The 18,072-nt window shown below is 38.0% G+C and overlaps 1 protein-coding gene and 1 long non-coding RNA gene across 2 annotated transcripts in view; one reads left to right on the top strand and one right to left on the bottom strand.

Moving 5' to 3' along the window:
• Window positions 1–7,393, bottom strand: part of LOC132346008 (uncharacterized) — a 63,540-nt gene extending 56,147 nt beyond the window's left edge. The window contains exon 1 of the long non-coding RNA XR_009495683.1: window positions 6,887–7,393. This is a non-coding gene — a long non-coding RNA (uncharacterized lncRNA). The remainder of the gene's footprint in view (window positions 1–6,886) is intronic.
• Window positions 1–18,072, top strand: part of SHOC1 (shortage in chiasmata 1) — an 84,775-nt gene that overhangs the window by 30,136 nt on the left and 36,567 nt on the right. The window contains exons 10-16 of the mRNA XM_059889524.1: window positions 519–613; window positions 1,252–1,488; window positions 4,398–4,811; window positions 7,567–7,695; window positions 8,684–8,860; window positions 10,276–10,380; window positions 15,487–15,665. Of these exons, the coding sequence (XP_059745507.1) occupies window positions 519–613; window positions 1,252–1,488; window positions 4,398–4,811; window positions 7,567–7,695; window positions 8,684–8,860; window positions 10,276–10,380; window positions 15,487–15,665 (1,336 nt within the window). The remainder of the gene's footprint in view (window positions 1–518; window positions 614–1,251; window positions 1,489–4,397; window positions 4,812–7,566; window positions 7,696–8,683; window positions 8,861–10,275; window positions 10,381–15,486; window positions 15,666–18,072) is intronic.

Here is an 18,072-nt window from a genome sequence, read left to right as displayed (position 1 = left end):
AGTTTCTGCCATAAGGGTGGTGTCATCTGCATATCTGAGGTCATTGATATTTCTCCTGGCAGTCTGGATTCCAGCTTGTGCTTCATCCAGCCTGTGCTTCATCCAGGTATTTTGCGTGATGTACTCTTCATATAAGTTAAATAAGAAGGGTGACAATATACAGCCTTGACGTATTCCTTTCCCAATTTTGAACCAGTCCATTGTTCCTGCTACGTACTAATTTTTGACCTCATACCTACTAATGAGCTGTATTTACTGATTTACACTGCTTGTCATACATACTTTCTTCTCTCTTAAATACCAAAAACACATCACTCACTTACCCACAAAACTGAAGGACCTGAACTAAACTTCAGGATCTTTTACTTCCTGAAAAGGTAGAGGAGACTGAAATTTTTTATAGTTCTGATCCTCAGCCAGTAGAAGCTCCAGAAATTCTATTTAGAATGGACTTGGGTCCACTGTTATATTGTATTATATATATTATCTAATATTAAACTTTAATTCTTCTTTTTCAGTAATTTGCTTACTGCTGAAGAATCAGCTAACAAATACCATATGCTATGGCAATCAGAAAGCTGCCGAAGCTCTCTGAACTCATTTTTGATCAGAGGTAAAAATTGATTTTGAATGTTAAATAAAAAGTATAGATAAAAAGGTACAATCAGTAGAAATGTATTGTTGTTGTTGGACGTGGTGCTCTGTCCATGGGATTCTCCAGGCAAGAACACTGGAGTGGGTTGCCATTTCCTTCTCCATCTCTTTCCTTACTTAAGCTAAAAAGTAATGGAAAGCTCTGTGCCACAGTATCTAAAATGATAATTATTGTAAAATCTGATAAAACATATCTTCTTATTTTGGCTCATTATAATGAGAAAATTTCTGATTTAATAAATCTTACATTAATTCTTCAAAATATCATTGAATGTACTAATTTAGTAATTACTAAAATGGTCAAACAAAATAAAGTCTTATTTCCTGCTAAATAGTAGAATCATTTTAACTTCATGATATTTCCATAGATTGAAATAAACCTTTATGTGACTTTTGTTGCTATAATATTTTAGACTTTTACAAATATTAGCATCTTGAAAATGAAATAGTAGATACATTTGTTTTATTTTTATTCTAATTTGTAAAAATCTACTTTATAAGAGATTTCTAGTATGGCTCTATTTTTTTTCTTTTCATTTTTTTTGCCCTGTGGATTGTTTCTCGTATTTGTTGTTTGGTTTGTTTTGATTTTTTAAGTGCCAAGAATTGAAGAGCCCAACAATCAATATTCACTTACAGATTTGAAAAAGATATTTTCTGTTGAAGAAGAAAAACTTGTGGTTAATCCTGTAAATGCAGAATGGTGGAAAGAAGCAAGACTAAATCTGACAGAAACTTTGGAACCTCTAAGTACATATTTGTGTCATAATAATTTATCTTCTGATGATACTAAATTGGAGACATTTTTACCTACAAATGTGCCTCAATTAGAACGTAAGTATAATAGTAAATATCACTTCTGTAAATATTTTCAGGATGAGAAAATGTTAGATATTGGCTTTCCAGGAGGTAATTGGGAAAATACAACTAAATTCCAGCATTTAATATAACTTTGGCTCTGCCAGAATTTATAACTTTGACCTTCACTAAGCCCCATTTTCTTCCTTGAAAAAATGAGGAAGTTTGACAAACTAATCCTTAAGTCTCTTGCTGTTCTAAAATTCTGTAGTCTCAGCTTTAAATCTCTAGACATTCTCAGTTAAAGAGACCTTATTTCCTTTTACAAATGATAATTTCTAGTTCATTTTCTGTTTACATTAGCCTAGGTGTAAACCAGCACCATTATTTTTTGACCTGACAGCTGAGTTTTAAGTGTTCAGTAATGTCTAGTAATTAGAGAAGGCAATGGCACCCCACTCCCGTACTCTTGCCTGGAAAATCCCATGGATGGAGGAGCCTGGTAGGCTGCAGTCCATGGATGGGGTTGCTAAGAGTCGGACACGACTGAGCTACTTCCCTTTCAATTTTCACTTTCAGGCATTGGAGAAGGAAATGGCAACCCACTCCAGTGTTCTTGCCTGGAGAATCCCAGGGACGGGGAGCCTGGTAGGCTGCCGTCTATGGGGTTGCACAGAGTCGGACATGACTGAAGTGACTTAGCAGTAGCAGTGTCTAGTAATCTCTTTTCAACAATAGAAATTATCCTTTGATACCAAAAGGTTTAGTCATTAGGCATTTTTAAACTTGATACAATTTAAGTATTTTATTTAGAATTTTATATCTGTGGATTTTTTAAAAGATTTTATTCAGGAACTTTTTCTAGTATTTTATTTAGGAACTTTATGTCTATGTTCCCCCAAATTCCTTGAGCATATTTATGATCATTATCTTGAACTCTTTATTGAGTAGATTGCTTATCTTCATTTAGTTCTTTCTGGGGTTTTATCTTGTCCCTTCATTGGGAATATATCCTTCTGTCTCTTCATTTTGCCTAATTCACAGTTTTTATTTCTATGTGTGGGGTAGGTTGGTTACGTTTCCTAGTTTTGGAAAAGTGGTCTTTTGGAGCAGTTGTATATGTCCCGGCAGTGCACTCCCTTCCGGTCACTAGAGCTGTATGCGCTAGCTATATGCACTAGAGCTACTATGCACAGCCCGATGAGGGCTGCGTAGGCACTTCTGTTGTGGCAGGTTGACTAATGTGAGTGGTCTGATAGGTGTGGCTGATCCCTTGTCTAGTTGGTTGCCAAACCCTGTTCTTGTGTGGAGGCCACTGGCCACTAGTGGGTGGGGCTGGGTCACAAAGTGGCTGGCTGTGGAGCTGGGGACCCCAGGATTACTGCTGACTTACTCAGGGGTGGAACCAGGTCCCAGAATGGCTGGTTGCAAAGCTAGGAGTCCTGGATCTAGTGTCAGCCTGCTGGTAAGTGGAACTGGTTTTTGACAGGGCTAGCTGGAGGGTTTTGAGGCTGGGATTAGCCAAATAGTGGGTGGGTTTTATACCCTCAGGTGGCTGGCTTAGGAGCCCAAAGTGTCCCAGAGCTGATGTTAGCCTACTGATGGGCTGTGGTAGGGCTCAGATGATCCAGATGCCCACCCACTGGCAGATGGAGCCAGGTCCTGGGGTCTCATAGCTGATACTGGCCTGCTGGTGGGCAAGGTTGAGGCCTAAGAGATCCTGGGCTGTTGTCCAGCCACTGCTGGGCAGGTATGGTTCCTTGGCCTTCTGGTGGGCAGGACCACATCCCAGGGTGGCTGGGGGCTTGGGGGTCCTTCTAGTAGGTGGTACTGTATCCCCACACAGCTAGCTCCTGGGCCTGAGGAATCTCAGTGCTAATGCCCAAAAGGCTGGTGGGTGGGGCCTGACCCAGTGCTAAAAAGCTAGAGGGAGGATTTCAAAATGGCACTTATCAGCACTAGAATCCTCATGGCAGAACAAGTGTCCAAAAGACAGCTACTGCTAACATCTGTGTCCCGAGGGTGAGCTCCAATTGTCCCTGCCTTCTTGGAAATCGCTCCAAGATCAGCTGGTAGGTCTGACTCAGGCTCCTTTCAAAGTATTGCCTCTGCCCTGGGTCTCAGGGTGAGTGAGATTTTGTGTGCCTCTTTTGAGAGTAGAGACTGTTTCCTACAGCTCTCCTGAAAGAAAGCCCTAGAAGCCTTCAATGTCAACTATTCTGGGGACTCGCCTTCCTGGTGCATGACCCCAACTATGGAAGCCAGAAGTGGGGCTCTGCAAATGAAATTCTGGTTCATCCCCTAAAAGGAATCTTGTACCTGTTAACAGTCACTCACATTCTGTGTCTTTATAGATTTGTCTATTCTGGATGTTCTGTAGAAATGGAATCATGAAATATGTGGTCTTTTGTGATTAACTTACTTCATTTAGCATGTTTTCAAGATATGTCCATATTATAGCATGTGCATACCTTAATACAAAGTATTGATCATGTATCTTGTCAAATTTTTAATTGGGGTTCTTTTAAAATGTTAAGTTATAAGAGTTCTTTATATATATTGGATATCGTCTTTTTTAAAGTGTATGTATTGCAAGTATTTTCTTCTGGTCTGTGGCTTGCTTGGTACATACTTTTTTGACTCTTACCTTAGAATAACTGTTAACTCTAGGACTATGAGTAGCTGTAAGCCTATTGGCAACAGGCTGGAATTATTTCTTTGCCCAGTAACCTTAGCTTCAGTAATAGGAAAAGAGGTGCTGAATTTTTATCCTTTAAAAAATTATTTTATTCAGAGAAAACATTGATTTTAAAAGCAGTAAACAAAGTCCTCCTAAGGATCACATTATATTAATAAAAACCTAGAACTAAAGGTTATCTTAATACCCTAGTAAAACACCCATTTGGGCATGAAAATCATTGGATATTTTTATCTTCCATTTTCAGCATGGTTAGAACATGAAGATTGTTCCTCTCCTCTTATACTTATTAATGAGCAATCTACAAATGATCATTTATCACCTCCACAAAAGACTCCATCTCCAACTAAAGAAGTATCAGATTTGCATCTTTCTGATGAATATGTCTCTGTTGAAAGACCAAGAAAAGAAGAAAAACCAAAGAATGACCTAGAACTAGGTTATGGAATAATCCAAAATAAAGAAAATAAAGATCACTTGGAACTTGACAGCACAGTACCATCTACTGAATCATCTTCCTCTTCAAAAATTGAAAAAGCATCTTTTAAACATGGTAAAAAATGGGAGAATAATTTGGACCTCTTGAGCGACTTTATTATGCTGCGAAATAAGTATCCGACTTGTACCTCAAAGACTGAAGTCACAGACGATGGAAAAGATGGTGGGTAACTTAGTAATAATTTGGTGTAAGTATGATAGTTTCAAGGACTAAACAGATAATTTATTATAGAAAGTAAAGAAATAAAGTTCTTCAGATAAAACATGTTATTCTTCAAAGAAAGTATCATTGATTCATGACACATTATATAAAGAGATGGATATGAGATAAACAGGTATAAATGTAGATATGTATTTTCCAAAAAATTTAAAAGCACATTTGAACTTGTAAGAAAAGCCACTATTTGTAAAAACACTTTCTACAGCTTAGTCATACAGATTCTTAGTATTTCTAACTTTTGCTAATCTTTCTGCCATTCTTTTTTCTCTTTTAGCTCACAGTTCTACATCAATGTTTTAACTTATATTTTAATATGTACTTAAGAATCTTTCATCCACTTGATTGCTTATTACTCCTTTTAACTTTACCAAAGAGTTTCTGTTTGACTTATAACTGTTTTACATTAATTGCTTATAAACATATCCAAGTAGTATATGTCATATCATTTCATTCCTGGTAAAAAAATTATCCTAGAATTCTAATACTCTAGAATATGTTTGACAGAGGTTACCCAAGTGAAACAAATACAAAACTACTTATGAGAGTTAGAGTATACATAGGTATAACTGTCCTATGTACTATTAATGTACACAAGGTCTTACCCCTAAATAAAGCGGAAGTAAAATATATACCAAAAATTAGTTTGAGGGTCCAGTGAGCTTGCTAACTAAACACCAGAATTGCGGAGAGCCCCAGACTATGCTGGACTGGGCCAAGATTCCCCATGATTGGGGAACTGCGTGGGATTCAAGACAGAAAAGCAGAAAAGAATGCTTGTTCCTTGTGTGCAGCATGATATGAAAGCCTTTTATAGATCTATTTAAAGTTACAGTACTTTGTCAGTCAGTGCATTTTCACAATGAAAAATTCAATGAAATTGCAGGAAAGTATTTAAAATCCCAGAATTTTATGACCCTTTATGTTGATATATATTCGCCCTAAAGTTTCTTTTTATGTAATAATTTGACCACCTATAACCTCCCTTGCTAGGAGACAACTCTATATGTAACAGATCTTTCTAACCAATTTGCACCATAATTCAGAGCATAATTTCTATACATTGAAAGAATGAGCAAAATAGAAAGAATTATCTTATGAATATAATACATAAATAGGAATTTTTATAAGATTTGTTGTTTTCAGGTTCATGAATGTTTTCAGTTTCTATTCATATTTGAGGCAAAAAAAAAAAGCTCAATCCAAAATTAGCACTGACATCCTTTTCTGGTTGTCATACTTGTGATGATATCTTGTAATAAGGGATGTTGGCAACAGAGAGAGGAAGCAATAAGAAAGGAGAAAAAGATAAAGAGAATGTTTTCTTATTAAAAAGTTAGCCATTAATCAAACACATAGAAGAACATTCATGTTAGGTGGGAATGCTGCACTCCTGATGCTTCCTCAGTTAGTTTTATGTTCCTGGCCTCCTTGTCCTTTAATGTGTTCTCCCCAGAGGACCTGGAATGAATTCTGTGTATTGTAAATTTGAAAAAGAGTAAGTTGGCATAAGCCTGCAGGAATGAGCTGCCCCACGAGTAGCAGGCCTTCTCGTCTGCTTCTCTGTGTCATGCATCTTTTCCAAGCAGGTCCACAGCCGTGCAGAACCCTGGCCCGTCCAGTATAATCTGGGGCAGGGAAGGTACTCTGCCGAATTCAGGTGTTTATTTAACAAGCTCACCTGACTCTCAGACCAAGCTTCTTTCTCCAACTTAGTTTCAATATCAGAGGTAATGTTTTGGTATGTGTTTTTATTTCTTATTTTACCAGGGCAGAGAAGAACATTAGAATTTATTAGGCCCCCTCAAAAACTCTAATAATGATTATTTAATCATTATTAATAATCAAGCTACTTACATTATTTATACTTGCAAATAATAACAATCTAGTTTAGGATATTTTACTCTATTTTTTTTTTTCTACTGTGTATTTAAAGCTCATAGAAGAAAAGTAGAGTTACTGAACATTGTGTGCCAGGCACTAAATCACTTTTTAGAGAAAAATATGATACTGTCACTGACCTTGAGAAGCTTCCAGTATAATAGAGTGTACTAGACTTGCAGATAATTTCAGTACAACGTTGTCAGTGCCAGGAGAGTATGCCGAGTGCTGAAGAAACAAAAAGGAGAGGCACTTTGCTGGCTTGGAAGTAGAGTGCGCAGTTACATAAGGCCTGTTATAGAAAATGCCTGAGAACTAAAAGGTAAGTACTAAGAAATGAGTTGAGTGTTGACTTAGCAACTGAACAACAACAAAGTAAGAAGTGATCTTATTAAGAAAGGATGGAGACAGGTAGGGTTTGGGGGCCTAGGAGAGGATTAGTAGCAGAGGAGGGGTATGTGGACAGTCACAGAGAAATGAAGTAGAATGGAATGTGCCTCTTAGATGTCAGGAACTGTCCTTGGTGTTTATAACACCTTATAACAATATTCGTAGTAGATATATTAATCCATATTTTACACATGAGAAAACTGAGGCCTCATCAGAATTGGGATTGAAACTCTGATTTGATGCCAAAGTTCTTTCCTTTATTACCATTCAGCTTCCTACCCAGCACCATGTTAAGGCCATTGACCAGGATAGTGGTTCAGTTTAATACTGATACATTTCAAAGAACTTTAACAGTTAAGATCGTATTACAAGAAAGCATTTTAATCAACATTAAGTTGCCCTGAACAATGCAAATTAATGTTTTCATTAGAACTTCAAAATGAAGAAGAAGTTTCTTTGACTCTTCAAGAAGAACGCCCTATTGTTTGTAATAATAAAACCCTAGAGAAAACAAATCAGGAAAGGAGAGCAGATAATGTCATCGAAATTCCAGCATCAGGTATATATTATGCTTTTTTAAATGCCCTCAAATTAAGTAAATTTGAAAGCTCATATATTAAAATGTTTCAAGATGGTAATGTGTTTCTAAAATTTAGGTGTCTGGAATATACCTTGTTTTCCATGTAATTTTCTTCACTTGTTTCAGATATTTCTTCGTTCGAGTCTTACTTTCAAGTTATTTCCAAACTCAGAATGCCTTATTTACTGCCTCTGCCCTCCCTAACTTGCCCTACTCTGGTCCACTAAGTATTATTTCTTCTTTCATTTAACTTGCTGATTTCCTGCATTCACCAGAGAGGAGCAAACTGCAGCTCCTCAAACTCTGACTCTTCTGCCCACTCTGGAAAAATAAACCATTAATGGTTGCTCTCTCTGTTCTCTTACCCACCATCAGGGTGGTTTTATTGATTCCTATACTGATTAAAATGATTTGTTCTGCTGTAAAGAAAACTGTTCTTTACACTGACTCCCAAAGAACAGCCTGCTTAAGAACACCATGCTCACTGTGAAAATCAATAAGGAAATAGATGCTAGTTCTTTAGTATCATTTCGTCTTTTAGTTAAATTTCATTTATGACCTTTATATGATAATACAAATCTTTAAATACTGATCTAGTGAAAACTAAAAATAATTTGTCACTGTTATAAATGTGTTCAGCTTAAGGTTATAAGCTAATAGTGGAGGGAAAATAAAAAATAGTATGTGATTCTCTTTATATGGCTCCTCATACCTTCCCTGCCAAATTAATTTAAATAACAGGATAGCCATAACATTATACTTATTCTACAGAGGTGTTTTGTTTTGTTGTTGCTAGTTTATTTAGAATAAATACCCTAAAATAAGCTATTATACAATCTCATGATTTTTAACTCATGGGAATTTGGATGGAGTTCAGGTTTCCATGAAGTACCATGAATAATTGGTTTGTCAAAAAGAACATACCATCCTTACAAAAACACTACCTTTAATGTTTTCATTTTTGCAGATAGCCAGTGCCAAGCATATAGTCTCCTGGAAGCAGCAGCTTCTCCTATCTTAGAAAAACTTGTGTGCCTCTGTACTCTTCCTGCTGCTAACTGGAAATTTGCCACTGTCAGTTTTGACCAAACAAGGTTCCTCTTGAAAGAACAAGAAAAAATAATAAGTGATGCTATTTATCAAGGTGAGTGCAAATAAAAGTCACACAATTTAAAAGAATATGAATTTATGGATTATTAGAAAATGCAGAAATTAGTCACAGATGGAGGCATAACTATAGTCCAGCATATGGCACCCACAATCCAATGCTGGAAGATCAGCTAAGCAAGGATAAAAAGGTAAAAAAATACAAATATTCCCTGATTTTCATGTTTGCACTATGCCACTTTGATTTTATGAAAGACCTGCATAAGTATATGTTTTCACTAACTGAAAGAAATCAAAGGGGATTTTCATTTGTATGAAAAACGGTATTTGCTTCTTTACTCCATTTCAGCTTATGAAAGTTTTCATAGGAATGCTCTGTTTTCAGATAGTGGGGGAAACTGGTATCTAGGATATACTACCCATAACTGTTCTTCTGTTCTTCCTGATTCTTAGTGATCACTGTTTATTTGCTTTGATCTGCATTGATTAGATCAGTAGTTTTCAAACTTTTTAGCAGAACTCTTTGTTCAATGAATATTTCATGGCATCCCATTATATAAAACAGAGAAAAGCAGAGTTTCTCTGATTAACTTGTGCCTAGAATCCTGTCTTCCTGGCCTCACTTTTGCATGCAGTTTATCCAAAATCCAATCTATCCAATCAATAAGGTCTGGAACTACATGGAACATATTCATTAGATAAGTCACCTGTCCCTATGAGTACCTGTCTTGTTGGAATCATATCTTAAGACTAATATTCTCAGGTGTCTACCTCCAGGTCAAGGTATTGCTTTGTGTTATGATCCCCCACCTTTATCTGAACGTGTCGTCGCTCAGTCGTGTCCGACTCTTTGTGACCCCACGGACTGTAGCCTACAAGGCTCCTCCGTCCATGGGATTTTCCAGGCAAGAGTACTGGAGTGGGGTGCCATTTACGTCTCCAGGGGATCTTCCCGACCCAGGGATTGAGTCCAGGTCTCCTGCATTGCAGGCAGACGCTTTACCCTCTAAGCCACCAGGGAAGCCCCACCTTTATCTAAACCAGTTGGCAAATTATGAGTAGTTTAATTTTCTTCTTGTTTCACAACTGGGAATCACTGACCATTTTCCCACCAGGAGTAGAAATAATTGGACATTCTTTGGGAGCAACAAGAGTTTGAGCTCTAAGATTAGCTGTCTGGGTTGGAATACCAGCTCCATCATTTTTTCACAGATTGACCTTGGGCAGCTACTTAAATATGTTAAGACTGTTTTCTCATCCATAAAATGAAAATCATAATGAACTTGTCTAATAGGGTTATTGTTATAAGTTCAATGAAATAAACAGATTATATACAGCTTGGCACCTAATAAGCATACAATAATAAATAGCATTTATTATTATTAAGCATTCTGATATATAGCCTAGAATTCTAATGGATATCCTATTTTAAATATGTTTTTGCTTACCTAGGTAAAAATGAGGAAAGAGAAATGACATTCAAGTATGCTGCTCTCTTACATCTTTTGGTAACAATTAGAGATGTCCTTTTAACCTGTAACTTGGACACAGCATTGGGTTGGTGTGAAAATTTTTTATTTCCTCTTTTCTTATTAAAATGTTTACTTTTCTGAAAAATATGCTTTGTAAGAAATTATGTAGCTTCTTTATTCTGCATTAAACATTATATACATCTTGACAAAATATAATGGATTATATATTTAATTCTCTTTATGTTCTTTAAAAGAAATTTTCTTATAACAACTACCATCACCTAGAAAAATAGGTTTAGGATTCTCTATTCTAGGCCTGAATTATAGACTCTTAATAGATTTGATTGTGTAATTATTATCATACCCTTGCTTTTTAATGTACGATGACACTTTGCCATATTCATTTTAGATCTTCATTGAATGTTTGTGACTTTGAATCTTTGCTAGATGAAATATAGCTAAATTATTAATACTAAGATCTTTTGCAATTATTTTCACTTGTGCATGTAAATTAGGATATGAATTACTTCAATATTAAAAATCAACCTATTTTGAATGTATTGAAAATTTTAAAGATTTTGGAAAATTTTTCTAAACTATTAAAATCCTTAAAGTATCTATCTAACTACATTACTGCTCTCTAGACCCCTTACTGCAAGCTGTTTGGACTTGTTTAGTAATGATGTATTTATAGGATTATGTTTTATAACTTAAGTTTCTAGAATCCATTTGGTGGTGCAATGGTTGAGACTTTGTGCTTCAGCTGCAAGGGGGCACAGGTTCAATACCTAGTTGGGGGAGCTAGAATCCTACATGCACATGCCCTGCAGTATGGCCCTCTGTACCCCCCCAAAAAACCATTATATATAACGTGAAAATAATTTTTCTCTGATCTGTAACCCAGACATTTTCTCTTATATATGACCCAGACAAATAGTATTCTTTAAACCAAGGTTTTGTTAAGTATTGGGCAGCAGCAAGTTATAATTGTACTCCCTCTACAATACTGGGAGTTATAATACTTGCCCAAATATTATATTAGTACAACAAACTGTGGAAAATTCTTAAAGAGATGGGAGTACCAGACCATCTTACCTGTCTTCTGAGAAACCTGTATGCGAGTCAAGAAACAGGGTGCTCAGGGCCGGTGCACTGGGATGACCCTGAGGGATGGGATGGGGAGGGACGGGGGAGAGGGGTTCAGGATGGGGAACACATGTACACCCGTGGCTGATTCATGTCAATGTATGGCAAATCACTACAATATTGTAACGTAATTAGCCTCCAATTAAAATTAATTAATTAATGTAAAAAAAGAGTTAGAGCCTTACATGGAACAACTGACAGGTTCAAAACTGAGAAAAGAGTACGACAAGGCTGTGTATTGTCACCCTGATTATTTAACTTTTATCCAGAGTACATCATGCAAATTGCTAGGCTGGATGAATCACAAGCTGGAGTCAAGATTGCTGGGAGAAATATCCACAACCTCAGATATGCAGATGATACCATTTTAATGGCAGAAAGTGAGCAGGAACTAAAGAACCTCTTGATGAGGGTAACAGAGGAGAGTGAAAAAGCTGGCTTGAAATTCAACATTAAAAAAACTAAGACCATGACAACGGGTCCCATCACTTCATAGGAAATAAAAGGGGAAAAAGTGGAAGCAGTGACAGATTTTACTTTCTTGGATTCCAAAATCACTGCACATGGTGACTGCAGCCATGAAATTAAAAAGTGCTTGCTCCTTGGAAGGAAAGCTATGACAAACCTAAACAGCATATTAAAAAACAGAGACATCACTTTGCCAACAAAAGTCCGCATAGTCAAAGCTATGGTTTTTCTAGTAGTCATGTATGGATGTGAGAGTTGGTCCATAAAGAAGGTTGAGTGCTGAAGAAGCGATGTTTTTGAATTGCGGTGCTGGAGAAGACTCTTAAGAGTTCCTTGGACTGCAAGGAGATCAAACCAGTCAATCCTAAAGAGAATCAACCTTGAATGTTCATTGGAAGGACTGATACTGAAGCCGAAGCTCCAATACTTTAGCCAACTGATGCAAAGAGCTGACTCATTGGAAAAGACCCTAGTGCTGGGAAAGATTGAGGGCAGGAGGAGAAGGGAGAGGATGAGATGGTTAGATAACATCACTAAATCAATGGACATGAATTTGAGCAAACTTTGGAAGATAGTGGAGGACAGAGGAGCCTGGCATACTGCAGTCCATGGAGTTGCAAAGTCAGATGTAACTTAGTGACTGAACAACAATAACCTTTAGAAAGCCCAACATGACGCTCTCCCTTTCTTCTCCAGGTAAAGCATTTGAATGTTGATGCTGGGTCAAGTTGTCTTGTCTCTATTATCAGACAACGATAGCCCTAGTTTACAGGACCTGAAACTAATATAATGGCATAGTGTCACATGCTGTTCTGTTTAGTCTCCTGTCTTCGTTATACTTTTCAGCTTCCATAAAAGATTGTCAGTCTTACCAACAACTAGGCTAACTGTTAAAGCAAAATAGTAAGACAGAATATCAGAATCTAGAATATCTGGGCTCCCAGGGAGAGTACAGGGAAAGGCATGGCAACCCATTCCAGTATTCTTGCTTGGAGAATCCCCACGGACAGAGGAGCCTGGTGGGCTACAGTCTATAGGGTAGCAAAGAGTCAGACACAACTGAAGCGACTTAGCATGCCAGCACACAGGGAGAGTACAGTTGTGACTCACTCCTGCTCAGTACAGTTCAGTCGCTCAGTCGTGTCTGACTCTTTGCAACTCCATGAACTGCAGCATGCCAGGCCTCCCTGTCCATCACCAACACCCAGAGTTTACCCAAACCCATGACCATTAAGTTGGTGATGCCATCCAACCATCTCATCCTCTGTCGTCCCCTTCTCTTCCTGCCCTCAATCTTTCCCAGCATCAGGGTCTTTTCCAATGAGTCAGCTCTTTGCATGAGGTGGCCAAATTATTGTAGTTTCAGCTTCAACATCAGTCCTTCCAATGAACCCCCAGGACCTATCTCCTTTAGGATGGACTGGTTGGATCTCCTTGCAGTCCAAGGGACTCTCAAGAGTCTTCTCCAACACTACAGTTCAAAAGCATCAATTCTTCAGCACTCAGCTTTCTTTATAGTCCAACTCTCACATCCACACATGACTACTGGAAAAACCATAGCCTTGACTAGACGGACCTTTGTTGACAAAGTAATGTCTCTGCTTTTTAACATGCTATCTAGGTTGGTTGTAACTTTCCTTCCAAGGAACAAGCGTCTTTTAATTTCATGGCTGCAGTCACCATCTGCAGTGATTTTGGAACCTGCTCAATACTTAGCAAAATCTTGAATTAGAGAAATAAGATTTATGGAGGGTTGATTAAAGTGTATTCACCTTTAAGTACTCTACATTTTGCCTTAAGATTATATGAGACCGTTGAGAGCTATATACTCTTGAATTTTTTTTTGTTACTCAAAGAAATGCATTTACTAAATCAAACTTTGGCATTACTATTTGGCTACCTTGAGGAATACTCATAAAAGTAAAATCTTTGTTGGAAAAATGTAACTTCTTAAACCCTAGCTACCAAGCCATGATGAATAACCTTGCTGGCTTGGATATTTTTAGTGGAAGGCTTTCTCACTCTTCTAAACCTCTCAAAATCAAAGAGCAAGTTAGGTTGACCTCCTTTCTTCTTCTGTGAATAGTGGCAGCAGAAGAAAGGTCCATATGGTCTGGCTGCCTACCCTGGACCCAGATTCTGTATTTTCCCTCAACTTCCAGTTTGTGTGTCTCTCCCAAGCTAGCAAGGTAATGAGTTTTAGGGTTAAAGGTTTCAAGTTTCACTTCTGGGCTTTAACCCAGAAATAAATGTGGTATTGTGTAATGGGTACTGTAATAGAGATACATAGTAACAGCACAAAGGATGGTGGTGACTGTTACGCTTTCAAGGGGAACATTTTCTGTAAATGAGTAAGAGTTTGCCAAGTAAATAAAGTATGAAAAGGTATTGTTGGCAGAATTAAGAGCCCAGAAAAATGATTCAGTGAGTGTGTGACAAACAGTTCCATGTGGCTAAATTGAAGAGTACAAGGTGGAAAACCATGAGAGCTAAGCCACAAGAAATAAGAAAGAGCCAAATCATGAAAAGCCTTTTTAGCTACAAAAAAGACTTCAGTCACTATTCTGTAAATGATAGGGAACCACTGGAACAGGGAAGCGACTGGACTAAGTTTTTCTTTCAGGTTACATCTACTGGCAGTACGGAGAATCAGTGGGAAGCTTTGAGATTAGGAAGCAGAAAGAACATAAGTCAACCTCTAAATTGCCCATTATTCTAGCTGTATTAATATAAAATTAGAATTAATATGTACACAATATAAAAATGAGAACATGAGCATTATACTTTTTATTTATTATTATATTTATTGCCCAAATATTCACTGAATAGCTGATCTACATAAGTTACTCTGCCAGCCCTCTACTCCAGTAATTCACAAAATTCATTGTGTAGCAGAATTGCTAGGAGAAGTCTTTAGACATAGGAACCCCTGGGACTCAATCTAGATTTCTTGAATATGAACTTTCAAGGATAGGTCTCAAGACTCTGTGTTTACAGTTGCTTTTAGAGAGTTTGAATTTAGGCACTGCTGTTTTAGCAGCTACATAAATTAATTATCATCTATAAATATGGATTATGAGAGCTTATAGACTAATGAGGTTGTTAAGCCATATACACAAATAACCAGAAATCAAGTGCAAAAGCTGTATCGATGCCATAACAAGAAACTCTCAGTGAAATGTATTACCACAGGACTTCTTGGCAAGTAAGTGTAGATTCTAGGGTTTAAGAAGAAGGCAGTAGCATTTAATAAGTTAAAAAGCAGAAAAGGATGGGGAATATTCAAAGAATTTGTAGAGTGTATCCAGTGATATTGGTATTACATAGCTTAAAAACAGACATTTGGTATGCATTTCTCAGCTTTGCTTAATTTTAAGGGGATCATTCCGACCCAGAGATTGAACCTGGGTCTCCTGCAATGTGTTCAGATTCTTTACCATCCAAGCCACCAGGGAAGCCCAGTAAAGGAAAATGTAACTGTCTCTGCTATGACCCTTACTTCCCTTTTAGATTTTTACCATGGAGTTTCTAAAAGAACAAAAAGACATGCTTTTTTTCCTACTTTTGTTTTTAACAGGATATTTGTCAAATGCAAAAGATATCTACAAAAGTGTTTTTGGTTCCTGTTTGTATGACATTTGGCGACAACTGGAGATAGTACAGTTTATAAGGGGGAAAAAGCCTGAAATCAACTATAAGATAAGAGAATTGCAATGCCAGATACTAAATTGGATGCAAAATGAACAGCAAATCAAGGTAAGTATTGAAATAAAGCAGATTACAACAATCAGCTCATATAAGAATTGTATGTAAGATAAAATGTTGCATTTAATTTGAAATTATGAAATAATGTAGTATATACAATTTGGTCCCTTGACAGTTTTCTCCCTAAGTAAGTTCGTCAGACAGAATCAAACCCAGAAAAAGGATCATTTGTGTCACTATTCATATGTCTTGAATTTAAAAAATACTTTCATTTTTATTATACATAGCTTTCTATGGATTGATTAGTCCTTCAAATCTCAAAAATTTTGTTTTCTGCTTGTAAGTTCATGAACATATACCTAACACAGACCCCCTGATAATTAATTTTTAGATATTGAGCCATAATCTTCCATAATTCTTTTTTAAAGCACTTTGTTTATTTCCTGGATTATATTGGGAGTTTTCGCCCACTCTGCCTCAAGCATTGGACAAAAACTTTGCATAAATAAAGATTTAAGAAAAAATACCTTAAAAAATCTTTTCAAGCAGTAAAACATCTACATATGGCTGATTCATGTTGATATTTGACAGAAAACGCCAAAATTCTGTAAATCAATCATCCTTCAATTAAAAAATAAATATTAAAAAAAAAAAACTTTACACTAAATCTGAAAACAAATTTGGCCTTTTCCTTCATTTTCCTGTACATCACTACTGTATCTCTATATCCCCAAACCTGTGGTTATTGGATAGCATAACCAACTCAGTGGACATGAATTTGTGCAAACTGGGAGACAGTGAAGGACAGGGAAACTGGGAGTGTGGCAGTCCATGCAGTCACAAAGAGTCGGACACGACTTAGCCACTGAACAACAACCAGAAATTTAAAATTGGGAGTGATAGCATCATGGCAGGACAAGATGCTCTCTTTGTCTCTCCCCTTCAATCTACAACCAGGAAAACATCCACAACTCAACAACTGGGCCTCTGCCCAACACACCAGGACACTAAAGAGTTCCACACACCTGCACATCTAAGGTGGGCGCAATGGAACACATGGAAGGGGTAGAACTGGAGGATCAGCATAGGCAGTGCCTGCAATTGTGGTCCCTGAACCATGGCAGCTGAGCCCACAGGCCCCGAGAAGACTGCAGCAGCAAGGGAGGCACCGCACCTGACTCCAGCCTAGACTTGCGGTGGCACCCACAGCCTCAGATAACTGGGCAGCAGGGGCAGTGAGGCCTGTGGCCCTGTACCTCCAGCTAGCTGCAGAGCCACCCACAACTCTGACGCCCCGTCCTCCACCTGCAGTGGGTGAGCCCAGAAACCTGCGAATATCAGACAAGGCAGAGGCGCACATGACCCCGGTTCCTCCTCCTGGTCTTCCCCCTCCTCCTGCAGTGGCAGAGCATGTGACTCAGGGGATACCAGAGAGACCACCATCCTAGTACCGCAGGCAGTGACAGCAGTAACACCAGAAACAGCAAGGCATCAACAACCCTAGAGGCACAAGCAGTGATAACAAACGCACTGGGTGACAGCTCTGACATAGACATTGCAGGGTCAGCTCAGTTCAGTTGCTCAGGTGTGTCCGACTCTTTGCAACCCCATGAATCGCATCACGCCAGACCTCCCTGTCCATCACCAACTCCTGGAGTTTACTCAAACTCATGTCCATCGAGTTGGTGATGCCATCCAGCCATCTCCTCCTGTCCCCAATGCCAACCAGCATCAGAGTCTTTTCCAATGAGTCAATTCTTCGCATGAGGTGGCCAAAGTATTGGAGTTTCAGCTTCAGCATCAGTCCTTCCAAAGAACACCCAGGACTGATCTCCTTTAGAATGGACTGGTTGGATCTCCTTGCAGTCCAAGGGACTGTCAAGAGCCTTCTCCAACACCACAGTTCAAAAGCATCAATTCTTCGGCGCTCAGCTTTCTTCACAGTCCAACTCTCACATGCATACATGACCACTGGAAAAACCATAGCCTTGACTAGACAGAGCAAAGTAATGTCTCTGCTTTTAAATTTTTATTTATTATTTTTTTACTTTACAATATTGTAATGGTTCTGCCACACATGAACATGAATCCACCATGGGCGTACACGTGTTCCCCATCCTGAACCCCCCTCCCACCTCCCTCCCAGTATCATCCCTCCGGGTCATCCTAGTGCACAATATGTCTAGCTTGGTCATAACTTTCCCTCTCTGCTGCTGCTGCTGCCAAGTTGCTTCAGTTGCTAAGGGAAACGAAAAAACTTGTGCTGTAGTGCCATCTGCTGGAAAATAAGAGAAAGACTTCTATATACAATAGAGAAATGACAGCCTCTTCAATAAGTGGAGCTAGAAAAACTGGACAGCTACATGTAAAAGAATGAAATTAGAACACTCCTAACACTGTATAGAGAATGAGATGGTTGGATTGCATCACCAACTCAATGGACATGAGTTTGAGTAAG

The sequence above is a fragment of the Bos taurus genome, chromosome 8 (assembly GCF_002263795.3).
Source record: "Bos taurus isolate L1 Dominette 01449 registration number 42190680 breed Hereford chromosome 8, ARS-UCD2.0, whole genome shotgun sequence".
Classification (NCBI taxonomy): Eukaryota; Metazoa; Chordata; class Mammalia; order Artiodactyla; family Bovidae; genus Bos; species Bos taurus.
This window is presented reverse-complemented; position numbering and strand designations above follow the sequence as displayed.